We start from the raw sequence: 16,905 nt of genomic DNA on the forward strand, positions 1-16,905 counted from the left end.
ATATCTGTTTCAATGGGCTCTACGCACAACGGACTAGTTGACGAGAGTTTCTAAGTAATTCTACACTTGGTTGCATGCTGAAAATAGCAGATCTACAAGCTCACAAGGCGTCACACTGCGACACGTTGTGAGCTTGTAGATCTGCTGTTTTCAGCAAGTGTAAAATCAGCCATTACGACGGCATCAAGGCCCCGCCAAAATTTTATATACCATACGAAATCTTATGACATTTAGTCGACTAAAACTAGACTAACACCAAAACATTCCAGGTGACTAAAATGTGACCAAAACTAAATGAAAACTATTCAAGAGACTATGACTAAAACTAAAATCTAAATTGTATTAACCTTTGACCTGTAGCGGAGGCTCAGCCACTCTGTCCTGCATGGCTTTCAGGACGTCCTGGAGCTCCTTCTGGAACTCCTCCACCACCTCCCCCAGCAGCCCCGCCTCCTTCATCCCACGCCAGAACGTTACCGAGTCCTCTGGAGCACGCACGCACACACACACGCACATTTTAACAATTTATTTATATACAAGGACATAAATAGTTCAGGTGCAGCAAAGTTACATCCACAAAATCAAGGCATGTGTCCCCAGTCACGATACAACAAGCATGTCATGTCACCCAGCATTCCATGGGCACAAGTAGTAGTGTAGGCATCCTAAGTTTGAAACTCCCTCCTCAAACCAACACACGCACACACACACGCACACACGCACAGACAAACTCAGACATACCAGAGTAGCAAATGCTGTGTTACTACACAGTGAAATCCTCAGTGTTCATTTAAACGGTGTGTAAAAAGCATTTTAACAGTATTACAGTGTAATACAAGGGGTAGGCAGCCCAGAGTAATCTCTTAAGAGAGTGGCGACACTAGCGTTGACTCCCCCATTGTAACGCGGAAGTGCTCATTCTATCGCAATGGGATAGTTCCAGCCATAGGAGCAATGTTTGGAACTATAGCCCATAGGCACCCGCTTTGCGGCGAGATCAAAGCGTGTCGCTAGTCGCTACTCTCCTACCCTACACTCTGAGGCAACCCCGTTGGCACAAATGAGGGCGATCACTGGTGTGAGAGAGAGGATATTTGGTTTAAAATAAACTATTTAAAAATATGTAGGGTAAATAAATGTATTCCCTCACACACGAGCCTTTGCAGGTTTTGCCCCTACTAGGCTATGGAATGAGCTCCCACTCCACCTAAGAACTGTGGATTCTGTGGACATTTTTAAAGGACTTTTTAAACAGACCTTTCCATAGCCGGCCTGGTTAAATGTTAATTGCCTTATTTTAACTCTATTTTGTCTAATTTGTCTTACTTTATTAGTGATTTAGTGCTTGACTTGTTTTATTGACTATTGACTTGTTTTAATTGTATTGTTGTTAAAGCACTTTGTGACTGTAATTGTCTGTGAAAGGTGCTCTATAAATAAACTTTACTTACTTACATGTATGCAAATTATATCCTTCACACAATTAATTGTACATTCATTAAAACTCATCATTATCATTATTATACAATGTGAAAGAAATAAAGAAGGGAATTAAGGCCGGATTATAATTTGTGGACAATCAAAATATGTTGGAAGTTTTGGTGTGGGGTCATTAAAATGTATGTTGACACCACAGTACACTGTGTCTATCTAGAAAATAAAAGCATTTGCGTCATTTCTAAAATGGTTGCAGACCCATGGTGGTGTAAATATGCAGTTGAGTCATTGAGGGGTCTTGCTCACCTCCGATGGCCGTCACCCATTCTGTGCTCTCCTCAGCTGCTTCTGGGAACGTGGCGGAAGATCCGTTTACTGGAATACAAACATCTCACTTACTAAGCCTTGTGCTGACAGCATTTTATTCATATTCAACCCATTGGCCCCTTTTCCACCGGTTGGTTCCCAACGGGAACCGGTTCAGTTCCATGAGCCAGAGGTCCAAAATTGGAACGTTAATTATGAATTGAGCGGGCAAAACCATACCTATATTAGATTGTTATCACCATGAAACTTCACCAGTTGATTAATTACACAAAGGCAATGATTTATTGTATGTAACATTTTACATGTTTAAATATGCAAATGAGGCATTATGTAGGAAAATATGCAAAATAATAGAAAATGTGAAAAAGCTACTACTGTGGAAGGGTTATCATGTATTAATTTACTTGTATTGATCCTATAAACAATGTAATATAGGTCTAGTTTTTCCCACCAATTTTGGAGCTCTGGCTCATGGACTAAGAACCAAAAATAACTGAACCGGTGGAAAGGGGGTCATTCTGGACGGGAACCCCTTTTGGGGTGTTATACTTTAGCTATTGAAAAATAGCAGATCTACAAGCTCATAACGCGGCACTCTGTGCTATGAGTGTTTGGTTTATTATGGGTGTGCGAGATTTGTACTCATAATGAGAAATTATATATTGGGTCAGATTGATTGGAGATTAAGAAGCTGCTCTAGGGTGAGAGAGCTCAGGTCCCCACATTCCATTCCACATTCCATTGGGGGTTTTACGGCCCTTCTCCTGTTGTGAGACAGGCCATTATTGACTCCTCTTCACAGGGAGAGTCAACTCAGCATAGAACATACAATAATTGAAGTAACCTATCTTTAATCCCTTTCAATTGTGTAAATGTGTTCTAAATAACCTATTATATATTGGGTTGGTAAAAAGGCTAAATGATAAATACCTGTAATAGTCTGACAGTTTAATCTAACCTAAAGTCAGATCTCCACACTGTCCTCTCACAGAGAGGGCAGAAGGGATGCATGGGTCAGTGGCATATGATTGGCTGAAAGTGTAGCATGAAGGTGGGACTTCAGTCAGGGCCCACTGTGACTATTCTGTATGGCACAAAGTGAGTTAGATTCACCAATTACCATCGAACGTGAACATGTCTAGGCAGAGACCAGCGGTAATGTATTTGCTATATATTATGTGCTATAAATAGATGTTTGTGCATTATTCATAATCGATGTAATATGATGTTTAGATTGTAACCAGTGTTCTCTCTGTGTTCTTGTCATCCCGATCATTGATCAATTATCATCTGATTAACGATAAGGTAGAATTAAAACCACATAATAATCACTTAATGTACCATTAATGTGATACTTAACTAAGTCTGAGAAACAACAATGACAAGCTAAGCTTACCATGATCTGGGAGTCTTAGAGTGTTCAAATGATAGCTAGAATTCCTACCGACAGAGTCAGGATAGAACTACAGACCAATAGGACCTGTAATCCAGATTCCGGGGTTACTGTATTCGTCTTGAGTTGGGGGGAAGTGTGAACAGAACGTGTGAATGTATGAATGTAAGTGTTTAATTATTATGAATTAATAAAAACCCTACAAAATGCACGTTTGAGTTCATTCAAATATAAGCTATCATTGGGAGCATTTAGTTCAACTGTGCGTGTTAGTCCTTTAACTCTGCCTACTGCATGGGCTGGTCGGAGCCGGGCACAACATCGCCAAATAACCGAACAGTTTTAATTCGTTGCGGGGGGTTTAAAGCGTAATATAGCCTATAATCTAGGCATATTACAGTTTTAAATCGGCTGTAACCGTAATATAGCCTATAATCTAGGCATATTACAGTTTTAATTCGCTGCGAGCAGCGAAGTGTAATATAGCCTATAATCTAGGCATATTACCAGTTTTAATATAGTCTATAATCTAGACATATTACAGTTTTAAATCATAGAGCGTCACTGACGTGACGTGACTTAAAACAAGTTTGTACCGTGCGCATCAGCGCACAGTTTAAATCGTGGCCGGGCGGTTTGACTCGTAATACAACCTATAATCTAGACATATTGCTAGTGTAAATCGCTGCGTGCAGCGACAAGATCTGTACCGTGCGCATCAGCGCACAGCTTAGATCACGGCCGGGCGGTTTGGAAGCATAATATGGCCTAAACTGAGATCGTTTGGACATATTATGGTTTCAATCGCTACCGCGTTTAAAGAACTTTAAATTAGTGGTCACTAAAGTGACCGCAATTTAAAGGCAGTCGTACTGTGCATTGGGATCAGTGCATAGTAATTCGCCGCCGAGCGAAAGTTAATTCGCCGCCGTGCGAACTGTTTAAACCATAGAGCCACTAAAGTGCCTGGTTTGAACAGAGAGAAAGTGCCGCTGGGATCAGCGTGCAGCTGTACACGCGCCCGGGCATATTTAAGATATAATATAGTCTGAACCGAAACCGTTTGACATATTACAGTTTAAATTGCTACCGCGTTGTAAAGGGCTTTAAATAGCAGTCCCTAAAGGGATCTGCAATTTAAAGTTGTTGTAATTCAGAATATAGTTCAACTGAGACGGTTTGACTTTATTCAGTTGCCGTGCTGTTAAATTAAACAGCGTAGATCGGTGTATAGTCACTAAAGTGACCACAATATAACAAAGATAAATTACTGTGTGTTGGGACCAGCACACAGAGTTGAATCGTGCCACACTGATAACCACAGGATTAAATCAGACAGAATTGGGGCCGAAAGACGGCACCCCGTTTGATTGTGGTTTTTCTGGTGTGACGTTATTCAACTGAACTTCAAGCCGTGCGTTGATAGCAGCGCACGTGAATGCGAGGCCGCAGTTGTTAGTAGCCATAGGATTAAATCAAACTATAAATGCTGCCGTGACGGCATGCCGTTTTGATTTGTGCTACTAACTGAGCGGCACCGTTAAACTGTTTCCATGTGGGTATGGGTCCATGCGGAAACAGCAGTTAAAACCGTGAGCCACAAAAAGTGACTGCGGGGGTTTGGGAGTCATTGTTCGATAGGGCAAAGTTCTAATCGACGGTCAGTTTGGGAAACTGATTATTTAAGACTATTTGTAACCAAACATAAAGTTTAATTGAGACCGGATAAGACGCCGGTCGTTTAAACCAAGAGAGGTGCTTTCTATAGTAACCACAATAAAAGTGTTTCCTTCTGGGTGCTGAGACCGCACCAAGAACAGCAGTTTAGTGCATGTGAGAGGGGGGGGGGAAATTCCTCTTTCTGTCATGCAAATGTCCCAATGTGTCACTGGAGTGACAGGGGGACTGGTAATTACTGTCATGCGGTATAATCTACCAAAGTAGTAATTAATAGCGGTGATAAATGTTTAGAACAAAATAGGGTTCTAAACTCAGCATTAAAGGCGATGTAATAATCTTACCAGTCAATAATGTTTAACGCTGAAAGCGCGCTTTGAAGTGCGCATAAAGGAAGGGCGTGTCTATAATAACTGTTGCGTGACGCATCTAGCAAAACCTGTAATCCAGGTTTAACGGAAGGCTATAGAGTTTGACCGCCCACGGCCAATATAAATCTATATACTTATATTATATATAATCTATATAATATAAAAAGGTTATAGTATAAAAAGGTTTATTTGGTGAAGGTAGTAACAAGGAAGTATGGGCTTCTCTGAGTACCAGGTCAGAGTCCGCTAATTAAAGCTGGGCAAAAAACTAACCATTTACTTGAGTGAATGAATGATTTGTGAAGTCAACTAAACCACTAACCCAGTCCAATTAGTTCCTGTACTGTTGTTAAGGGGAGGGACAGAGGGGGTGGAAAAATGGCTTCTTTAAAGATACAGAGCTCACAGGCTCAAGCTATGTTTGATAGCACAACCTATAGGGTGGATCTTTGTATGGACAGGGGTTCATCCAGCGAGATAACTGAAAGTTTTGCTGAGCTGGACAGGGCGATGGACGCTGTGATAGACGCGTCGGTAGATTACGAGATGATCCTTCAGGGACAAAACGAAGATAGACTCGCACACATAGAAAATGAATTACTGAATTTATATGTTAAACAGTACAACAGTGAAAGATACCGTGTAATCAGGGCTGCTATCTGTCAGGAGAATGACAGGGTAGCCAGAGGTGTCATCATAGACACCACAGGGTGCCACCAGATAGGCCTCTGTGAGTGTCCTGCAGAGAGCAGGAACATAGGAGCCCCAGAGGAGAGGGGCATCCAGCCCGCAGACGCAGCACCAGACGTCACGAGATGTGACATCACGGGCCCTTTCGCCAGCGCAGAGACGGGCGGAGCGGAGACGGTGCCAGCGGGGACCGGGACAGCCCCAGAGGGGCGAAGAGACAGGGCTACCAGTCATCCGGGCTGGGAGCAGATAGAGCCTGTCACAACGGAGGCACAGCCTGGTGCTTCCTGCAGTAACCATGCAGGGGGCCCAGGGCCCTCTACACCAACCCTCAGTCAGAGAGCTGAGGGACCCGATGTTCCGCAGCCTTCGACAGTGGAGGAATGGCCGAACATCGAAGTGGGAAACCAACGAGCGGCAGACGTCGCACCTGCGAACGACGCAGGACAAGCCCTCAGTCAGCACCGTAGCAGGCCAAGAGCGGCTGCGGGCAGAGCTGAGGGAACCGACGAGAACCACACGACGTTTCCGCAGCCTTCGACAGAGGAGGAATGGCCGAACATCGACGTTGGACAAGCAGAACCGACAGCAGAGGCAGAGCTGTCAACGGGAGCGGAACAGGCGAGCGGCCTTCCGGAGCTGGAGGCTGCCTACGCCTCACCGTTCATCAGCAGAGCCATGCCCACAAACGGCGTGGGCAAGGCCGACGAGTCATCAAACCTTCTCACCACAGAAACGCCGAGCGTGATTTGTGGCATTACTGGTGCCAGTCCACGCGTTCAAGAGGCGGTGGGGGAGGTGCATGACACACACGCCAAGCACCCTGGGGTGACTTTCGTGAGGGGTCCAGGCGAGCCAGAGAAGCACCCTGGGGTGACTTTCGTGAGGGGTCACCCGAAGATTGCCCCCGTGAAGGGTGGCAAACCAGGAATGGCAAAGTCCAGTCTGGTACAGAAAACCGCAGTGTCGACACATTTGTTGTGTCGAGTTTGTAAAGCGGCTGAGAAGAAGGCCAAAATGGCTCCTGTCCTTTTAGATCCTAGAAAAGGAAAAAGATGGGAGTGGGTGAGCGCTTTCATGCCAGCGAGATCAGAACTGGGTCAGAAAGAGTAGCATGTGAAATGCTTCTCTACCCATTTGTTTTTCCTACAGCAGGGAACAATTGGGGAGTGACAACAAGAGGTCACACAGCACACACACACACACACACACGCACGCGCACGCACACACACTCACACACGAGATGTGTGTCTATCTGTGCATATTAAATGTGATGATGTATGTGGGTTCATTATATCTGTACTAGACAACGAGTAGCAGATAAGTGGATTTAATTTGTGCCAATTAAGTCCTTATGGACAAAGGTAAAAAGAATGCTGATAAAATGATTAAGTTTCCTTCGATTGGGAGGGGGGAACACTGTCTCTCAAAGTGCAAGTGGGTTTTGTGCGTGAACGCGTGGGCGCGCGCGCACAAACTATCACACACACAGGCACAAAGACTGCATGTGTGAAAGACACATAATGTGGTTAAAATGTTGCAAGGGTTTGCAATTTTCAATTGGGTTGCTTTTGGTAAAAGTCAAAGTAAAAAATCCAAAAAGTCAAATGATACCAAGTTGTTGAGATGCAAAATCGGTTATTTTGTTAAAATCACAATTTGAAGTTCCTAGCAAGGTGACAAAATACTAAGACAAGTTTGTAATCATGTTTGGTTAGGAAAACAACCAGGGGTAATAAACTGCATTGTTTGAACATGTGTTTACCAACTGGGCCCCATTCTGCAACCAAAAGAGTCGTTTGCAGAGGTGGGGGAGCACGGGAAGAATGTTTCTTAAGATAAGGAACCAGTCTTGTGTGGAAAATAAACGGTCTTCTTCCTTAAACAAGGGGGTTGTTTAGATAAGTCTGAAGCTTTGTCCGGGCAAACAGCCATAAAAATTAAACGGACAGAGGTGACCAAAAGTTCATGTCAGTTAGGTAACCCCTAACTGACATGACAGAAACAGCAACTCTCCTACAAAGTGGAGATGCACTGTATCACATTATTACTACAAGTATACATAAGTTTGATTAGCTGTAACTGAATTTAATACTTAAGGGTGCGTTGGGATAATTACAAAAAAATGTCCACGATATCGACGCATGTAAACCTTTTATTATTTTCATTGTTTATTGATTTATGCAGTTAATGGGTTGTGTTTATTTTAATGTGTTTTTCAAAGTTGTATAATGTTATAACTTCAGTATGTGGATCCAGTATTATTTAACAGGTTCCGAAATTACTAAAAATGGCATACGCCCAAATATCAAAAAATAATATTTCCGAAAAAAATTAATATCAAAAATAATCTTTCAGTTTATGGAAAATGAATAACCATATCAATTTTCATAACTGAAACGTGAGGGGTGTTTGGTTTATTATGGGTGTGCGAGATTTGTACTCATAATGAGAAATTATATATTGGGTCAGATTGATTGGAGATTAAGAAGCTGCTCTAGGGTGAGAGAGCTCAGGTCCCCACATTCCATTCCACATTCCATTGGGGGTTTTACGGCCCTTCTCCTGTTGTGAGACAGGCCATTATTGACTCCTCTTCACAGGGAGAGTCAACTCAGCATAGAACATACAATAATTGAAGTAACCTATCTTTAATCCCTTTCAATTGTGTAAATGTGTTCTAAATAACCTATTATATATTGGGTTGGTAAAAAGGCTAAATGATAAATACCTGTAATAGTCTGACAGTTTAATCTAACCTAAAGTCAGATCTCCACACTGTCCTCTCACAGAGAGGGCAGAAGGGATGCATGGGTCAGTGGCATATGATTGGCTGAAAGTGTAGCATGAAGGTGGGACTTCAGTCAGGGCCCACTGTGACTATTCTGTATGGCACAAAGTGAGTTAGATTCACCAATTACCATCGAACGTGAACATGTCTAGGCAGAGACCAGCGGTAATGTATTTGCTATATATTATGTGCTATAAATAGATGTTTGTGCATTATTCATAATCGATGTAATATGATGTTTAGATTGTAACCAGTGTTCTCTCTGTGTTCTTGTCATCCCGATCATTGATCAATTATCATCTGATTAACGATAAGGTAGAATTAAAACCACATAATAATCACTTAATGTACCATTAATGTGATACTTAACTAAGTCTGAGAAACAACAATGACAAGCTAAGCTTACCATGATCTGGGAGTCTTAGAGTGTTCAAATGATAGCTAGAATTCCTACCGACAGAGTCAGGATAGAACTACAGACCAATAGGACCTGTAATCCAGATTCCGGGGTTACTGTATTCGTCTTGAGTTGGGGGGAAGTGTGAACAGAACGTGTGAATGTATGAATGTAAGTGTTTAATTATTATGAATTAATAAAAACCCTACAAAATGCACGTTTGAGTTCATTCAAATATAAGCTATCATTGGGAGCATTTAGTTCAACTGTGCGTGTTAGTCCTTTAACTCTGCCTACTGCATGGGCTGGTCGGAGCCGGGCACAACATCGCCAAATAACCGAACAATGAGCTTGTAGATCTGCTATTTTCGGAAAAATCAGGAAAATGTGGCGCAAAACTTCTGGGGGAGTCCCTGGAACAACATATTTTCAGATGGGGGTCCGCAGCCAAATACAGATAATTCTGGGGGTCCTTGACATGAAAAAGGTTGAGCACCACTGACTGGTTTTTCAGAAAACTGAGGATTTAGAAGCCTTTTTGTAGAATCGCCCGGAATCACACGAATCTGCCATTGCAAAAAAATACAAATAAAACAATAATAATAATTGGCAGTGATATTTGTCAGCCATGTCAGGCTACATATTTAACCCCATTACACAATTAAGTACCTGTAAAATATAGTGTTGTGCTTTTTATCAAAAATAAACCATGAATAACAACCTCTGTGCCACAATTATAACTGAAACACTAAAATATGGATGGATGTGACTAGGCCTCATGACCTAACTCTGACGCTGAGTGCTGATGGCACTGAACCTTTCATCTCTATCTTGATGGCACAGAAAATGACCCCTGGTATTATCAGTGAGGCGGTAATGGCTCTCTGGGTGCTTACAGTCTACTGTGGAGGGTGTAACAGGTAGAGTATTATCAGGTAATGGCTCTGGGTGCTTACAGTCTGCTGTGGAGGGTGTAACAGGTAGAGTATTATCAGGTAATGGCTCTGGGTGCTTACAGTCTGCTGTGGAGGGCGTAACGGGGATGATCTCAGTGGACTGCTGGCTGCTGATGGACGCCCGGCTCGCCACCAGGTCTATCTTAGTGCTGCGACACGTGTTGGAACACACCTTGGAGTGCTGATAGAAGTCTAGCTCACCAGAGTCCATGATTCTCCTGTGAGGAAGCAAGCGTTTAGCCGGTCACGAGCTACTAATGGCAATGTCTGACTGACCGTCTATAGTGCTGAACCAGTCAAATGTTCATGGCTTCATTTATAACGGTTATGCTGGACAATACAAACATATTGCTAATGAGTTGAAGTGTTGATGCAAGTCTTAATTTGGATGTATAGATTTGTCAACTCCAATGACAATGTCTGCAAAAAAAACTAAATTGTAACTGCAGTTGATATGTGATGTAACAGTGCCATCCTGTGGCTCATTTGTGAACTGCACATAGTTACATTTATTGGCTAGGCAGACAAACGTCAGATAATCCAGGCAAGCAGTGTGTTCTATTTAAAAATGTGCTCAATACTGTTGACATAAAGTGATGCTATTTAAAGTTTGCTGTACTTGACGTGGCCAGACCTGAGCATAGTGCCATTGAGACGGATGGCTCTCTTCCAATCCTTCAGTGTAGATTTCCCAGCAAGACCGACAAACTCCTTGGGACTAATGAGCTGATCATTACACTGTGAGAAAAATAATATACAATCAAAGGCGTCAGATATATCGCCTCTTGTCCTTCCATGTGTATATGAGGGCGTATTTGCACACAGGTTGAATTGTTTGATAAAGACCGCGAGTGCGTGTGATGAAGACACATACTTGGATACACTTGATATTGATGCCGGGGCAGACGAATTTCTTCCACACCAGCGTGGCCTTGGCCTCTCCGCAGGTGATGGGATAGTAGACGTCAGCTTCCACGTCCACCCCCAACTCCACCTCCTCCGTTAGCTTCACTGCACACAGACAGACGGCAGTTAGCCTTTCTCGTTTGATCATGCAACTAAAGATATCAATATCAGACATGTGTTCAATATTCGGTGCAGTGGTATAGTGTGTGGCTCGCTGGTATTTCACACATTACCTATGACTGCTTCATTCTTCTCCAGGGCATCTGTGCTGCTGGTGTCAGCCGACGATTCTATCTGTGTCACAGTGAGGACATCTCCTTCCCTAAAACACCAATAATTCCCAAGCATTGTTAGCAAATGGCCATAAAGCAATCATAGTTGGCGTTAAGATTAGGGATGTCCCGATCACGATTTTTTTGCTCTCGATCCGATTCCGATCATTTGATTTTGAGTAACTATCTGCCGATACTGATTTTTTTCCCGATCCGATATTTATATTTTTATAGAACACTTATGCCATATCACAATAGTACAATATTCAAATTCACAGATGGTATCCAGTCTAATTTCACGATATGGATATAATGTTGGTACACGATCACGTGTTAAGATTGAATGAACAATTTGTTCATCACCGTGTACTGTGTGTATTGTGTAGGGTTGGGCATTATGAAGATATTATAGACATTGTGATATGAGGCTATACGATACGGTATATAACTAAAGAGAAGAAGGAAGTCTCCACACCGTTGCTGCCACACCGTTGCTGCCAAAGATGGTGTGTCTGTGTGTATCTGCCCACTTCTCCACCTACTGTATACCTGTGTTGTTTTTGGCAGCAAATTTCTATTTTAGTTTTAGTCATAGTCTCTTGAATAGTTTTCACTTAGTTTTAGTCACCCGGAATGTATTAGTGTTAGTCTAGTTTTAGTCGACTAAATATCATACGATTTTAGTCGACTAAAACGTATTTTGGCGGGCCTTGATGCCGTCGTAATGACTGTTTTTACACTTGCTGAAAATAGCCAATCTACAAGCTCACAACGCTTCGCAGCGCGTTGTGAGCTTGTAGATCGTCTATTTTCAGCATGCAACCAAGTGTAAAATGACTTCTACTGGATCTCTTGTCCACTAGTCCCTTCCTAACATTTTTGTCTAGTTTTTATTTGTTGACGAAATTGACAGTATATTTAGTCTTAGTTTTAGTCATCATAGCTTAGTTTTTATTTAGTTTACGTTTAGTTGTCGTCAATAAAAAAAAGGGTTGTCGACGCCTCAACGGACATTTTTCGTCTTAGTTTTAGTCGACGAAATCAACACTGCCTGTGTGTGTGTACTTTACCCTGGCTGCTGGGTGAGCTCTGTAGTCACCAATATCGTCTTGTCGTGTCCCTCCTCCTCCTCCTCCTCCTCCTCCTCCACTGTCTGGACCTCCTCTGCCCCAGCAGTGTCTTCTGGTATGGTCACAATCACCACCTCCTCCACATCTTGCATGCTGACTTCGACTGATGTCATGGGCGGCAACGGTTGACCGCAGCGTGGCAAGCTGGGGTGGCAACGAACGGAGAGACTAGTGATGGTCTTCGAACCTGCATGTTTAACCCATTTTGGGCGGGAGCCCCATTTGGTGTTTTAAGCATTGTGTTATACTTTAGCTATTGAAAAATAGAAGATCTACAAGCTCATAGCGCAGCACCGAGTGCCGCGCTAAGAGCTTGTAGGTCTGATATCTTTGAAAAATCCTGAAAATGTGGCGCAAATCTTTGAATATATATCCTTTCACATGCAGCAAACGTTTTTTAACTCAAATCTTTGCTTCTGGGGGGTCCCTGGAACTACATATTTTCAGATGGCATATGTGGCCAATTACATATCATTCTGGGGGTCCTTGACATGAAATAGTTTGAGAACCACTGACAAAATTGTCATGATTTAGAAGACATTTTGTAGAATCGGTCTCGGTCAAAATAGCAATGCTCAGGTTCGGCCGAGCATATGTTTCCTTCCTTTACCAGACTACTCTTATATTATCCACTCATTTCATTTTCCTGTTACTGTATGTAAGTAAAGCACATTATGCTTGCATTTTAGTATTTAGAACATGCTCATTTAATCTGAATGAGTCAGCAATTAGCCTGATAAACAACAATGAGCCATGGTCATCTTAATAAAGCCCAGGGTGTACAGTACCTCTTCAAGGGATATTTCACTTTCCAACACGTTTGGGGTCATTTTAACGTCTACTCTGGCTTTTGTGTGCACACCTGACCAGACAGTTTTTAAGTTGCTTGATTCAGCATTTAGATATTTGATAATGATTTTAATCAGACCTCCCTATACAAACCCATTGCAACTTCAAACTCCATTTTAACCCCGTTAGATTCATCTAAAACACCCGTCCTTGGTAATAGTGAGTGACTGATATTATCCTTCTAATTTGTGCAATTCCTTTCTTCCTTTTTTATTTTTGTAATTTCCCCCCAAAATATAAAAAAAATGAAAAAAGTAGTTGAAAAAACACGGCCCCCTCACATATTGGAAGGCCAATATCAGTCACCAAAACAACGGGTGTTAGCAATGAATCAAACATGGTTAAAAGAGCGTTTTAAGTTATAATGGATACTGTAGGGCGTGTCTGATAAAAAATAATATCAAATATATATTCAAAATAATCTATCAAGTTAAAAACTGTCTGGGGTGTTTAAAAAAGCCCAGAGTAGGCGTTAAAATTACCTCCTCAAACATGTTTGAATCACAATGACACAATTGAAAGCATCATTCATGTCACCTGGCTGGGACAACACAAAAGATAGTATTACCCAGAAGAAGTTGCACAAAACCAGGCTCTCTGTTGGAGGTGGAGGACTAGTTTAGCTAGTGGTGCTCAAACATTTTCACGTCAAGGACCGCCAAATGTTTCCGTATTAGGCCGCAGAGTGCACAGACCCCATTTGAAAAGATTTGGGTTGTTCTAATCTACAACAATGTGGAGTGTACAGTGGAGAGAGTAGTCATTCTTACATTATATCATTGGATTAACACGAAGCAAGCACTATGACGATAACTATATCATTCACCATTGTCTTTATTATGGTTGTGGTGTGGACTCTGCCACCCATTCCAGTTATAACTATTTTTTTAACTATGTAGTTATATAGTTATTATATAGTTATTATGGTACCTGGTCTGGTGTGAACAGCCCTTAAAACGTCTAGCCAGTTAAATACAAGTTTTTGCTGTTTTTTTTTGCGTAGGCATTATTGCACAGAAACAGAATACAGGAAGGGTGGCAACTAGGGAAATATGGGCACCATTTTTTGGGAAAGACTGGACACTAGAGATGAGTAGGGCTGCAACGATTCATCGATTAATCGTAATCGAATCGATTATTCAATTAGTTGTCAACTAATGTAGTAATCGATTAATCGAATCGGCAACTAATCACTAGTTTTTTGCAATTTATCATAATGATTTCCCACTTAACCATAGTTTTTCCAGTGTTAAGTGTAACTAAACTAAAGTAGTGAACCATCTCTCTTCCCTTACAATCTGCTGATAGTTTCACAGTAGCGACTGCAAAGCTAAATATGACACATAACGATTATAGTATCAAGAACAAAATATATGGCTTGAATATTTATTTTTTGAGTGGTGCAACCACTCCCTTACGGAGTTATGTGTGTGTGTGGGTGGCTGGCTGGGTGGGTGCCTGCCTGCCTGCCTGGCTGGGTATGAGCACGAAAACAGCATGGTTGTTTTTCACCACCTGTGCCCAACCTAACACACACACAAACACACACGCACATATTAACTGTATATATAATGATTTCGGGTGTGCCAGTACAGTACAGTACAGTACAGTACAGTAGAGGGTACAGTTACCGGCACACGGTAACTCTGTCATTTCTCAACCGTTTCGGACGCGGGGCGGCACGCCGGAACCGGCCCGGCCCCCTGGGCGATTTCCTTGGGGTCTGGAGCCCCCCCCCCCCCCTCCACATGGTAACTCTGTCATTTCTCTACCATTTCGGACGCGGGGCGGCTTGCCGGAACCGGGCCGGCACCCTAGGTCCTAGGGGTCTGGAACTCCTCCCCCCCCCCCCCCGGGAACCCCCACACGGAGTGATTTTTAAATGACCTATTTGAGTTCAGAAGAGTACTGTTCCTTTTAGACTGACACATGTGTAGCTATTCTTTAATCAAATGTATGCCGTCAGAATAAGCCTAAAGACACCATGAGTTGCTTTAATTAATTTTAAATTTTGTTTGTCTTTTATTTGAATAGCAGCCTAATCAGCAGCTAATCTAATTATTTTTTGAATGAATATTTTTTCGTTAGTTAGAACAACCTAAAATATATTGTTATGGTGATAGCTAAATAAGTGTCATAATCCGATTAATCGAGTAGCCTAATCGTTTAAATAATCGGCAGATGAATCGATTATGAAAATAATCATTAGTTGCAGCCCTAGAGATGAGTGGGCACTTTAGAGGTGCCCAGTATTCTGGAAGACTGCACAACTTATGGGGGAAGACTGGGCACCTTTTAGTAAGGCTATGTCTAACCCAGCCTAACCTTAGTCCTCAGCCTAACCTAAACCTCCTATTCCTAGTGGAATATAACTTATATTTTTTTCTGAAATGTCTTTGGGTGGGGGAAAAAATGTAAAAAAATAAAATAAAAAATAATCTGATTGTAGTTGCATTCTGTAATACCATGCCAGATCGGTACAAAACCTGTTCTGTGGACATGAACCCAGTATTCACGTTTTGGTGCCCAGATCTCCCCTATAGTGCCCAGAATGTTTTGGTGCCCAGATTTCCCCTAGTGCCCAGAATGTTTTGGTGCCCAGATTTCCCCTAGTGTCCAGAATGTTTTGGTGCCCAGATCTCCCCTATAGTGCCCAGAATGTTTTGGTGCCCACATTTCCCCTAGTGCCCAGAATGTTTTGGTGCCCACATTTCCCCTATAGTGCCCAGAATGTTTTGGTGCCCAGATTTCCCCTAGTGCCCAGAATGTTTTGGTGCCCACATTTCCCCTAGTGCCCAGAATGTTTTGGTGCCCACATTTCCCCTATAGTGCCCAGAATGTTTTGGTGCCCACATTTCCCCTATAGTGCCCAGAATGTTTTGGTGCCCAGATCTCCCCTATAGTGCCCAGAATGTTTTGGTGCCCACATTTCCCCTAGTGCCCAGAATGTTTTGGTGCCCACATTTCCCCTATAGTGCCCAGAATGTTTTGGTGCCCAGATCTCCCCTAGTGCCCAGAATGTTTTGGTGCCCACATTTCCCCTATAGTGCCCAGAATGTTTTGGTGCCCAGATTTCCCCTAGTGCCCAGAATGTTTTGGTGCCCAGATTTCCCCTAGTGCCCAGAATGTTTTGGTGCCCAGATCTCCCCTAGTGCCCAGAATGTTTTGGTGCCCACATTTCCCCTATAGTGCCCAGAATGTTTTGGTGCCCAGATTTCCCCTAGTGCCCAGAATGTTTTGGTGCCCAGATCTCCCCTATAGTGCCCAGAATGTTTTGGTGCCCAGATCTCCCCTAGTGCCCAGAATGTTTTGGTGCCCAGATCTCCCCTATAGTGCCCAGAATGTTTTGGTGCCCACATTTCCCCTAGTGCCCAGAATGTTTTGGTGCCCAGATTTCCCCTAGTGCCCAGAATGTTTTGGTGCCCAGATTTCCCCTAGTGCCCAGAATGTTTTGGTGCCCAGATCTCCCCTATAGTGCCCAGAATGTTTTGGTGCCCAGATCTCCCCTATAGTGCCCAGAATGTTTTGGTGCCCAGATCTCCCCTATAGTGCCCAGAATGTTTTGGTGCCCAGATCTCCCCTATAGTGCCCAGAATGTTTTGGTGCCCAGATCTCCCCTAGTGCTCAGAATGTTTTGGTGCCCGCCCCAGATTTCTCCTAGTGCCCAGAATGTTTTGGTGCCCAGATTTCTCCTAGTGCCCAGAATGTT

General features: G+C 42.8%; 1 protein-coding gene across 4 annotated transcripts in view; it reads right to left on the reverse strand.

Annotated features, from left to right (window-relative positions):
* Positions 1 to 16,905, reverse strand: part of gmeb2 (glucocorticoid modulatory element binding protein 2) — a 263,131-nt gene that overhangs the window by 244,852 nt on the left and 1,374 nt on the right. For 3 of the 4 annotated variants that reach the window (XR_013792279.1, XR_013792280.1, XM_079528218.1), the window contains exons 2-8: positions 12,288 to 12,534; positions 11,179 to 11,267; positions 10,914 to 11,050; positions 10,674 to 10,777; positions 10,100 to 10,257; positions 1,744 to 1,812; positions 348 to 485 (exon numbers count right to left, since the gene is read on the reverse strand). Coding sequence is in view for 2 of the 4 variants with exons in the window: in XM_079528218.1 (XP_079384344.1) it covers positions 348 to 485; positions 1,744 to 1,812; positions 10,100 to 10,257; positions 10,674 to 10,777; positions 10,914 to 11,050; positions 11,179 to 11,267; positions 12,288 to 12,460 (868 nt within the window). In the remaining 2 variants the exon portion in view is untranslated. The remainder of the gene's footprint in view (positions 1 to 347; positions 486 to 1,743; positions 1,813 to 10,099; positions 10,258 to 10,673; positions 10,778 to 10,913; positions 11,051 to 11,178; positions 11,268 to 12,287; positions 12,535 to 16,905) is intronic. The other variant, XM_079528219.1, reaches the window with a different exon arrangement.

Source organism: Electrona antarctica, assembly GCF_951216825.1.
Source record: "Electrona antarctica genome assembly, chromosome: 2".
Lineage (NCBI taxonomy): Eukaryota > Metazoa > Chordata > Actinopteri > Myctophiformes > Myctophidae > Electrona > Electrona antarctica.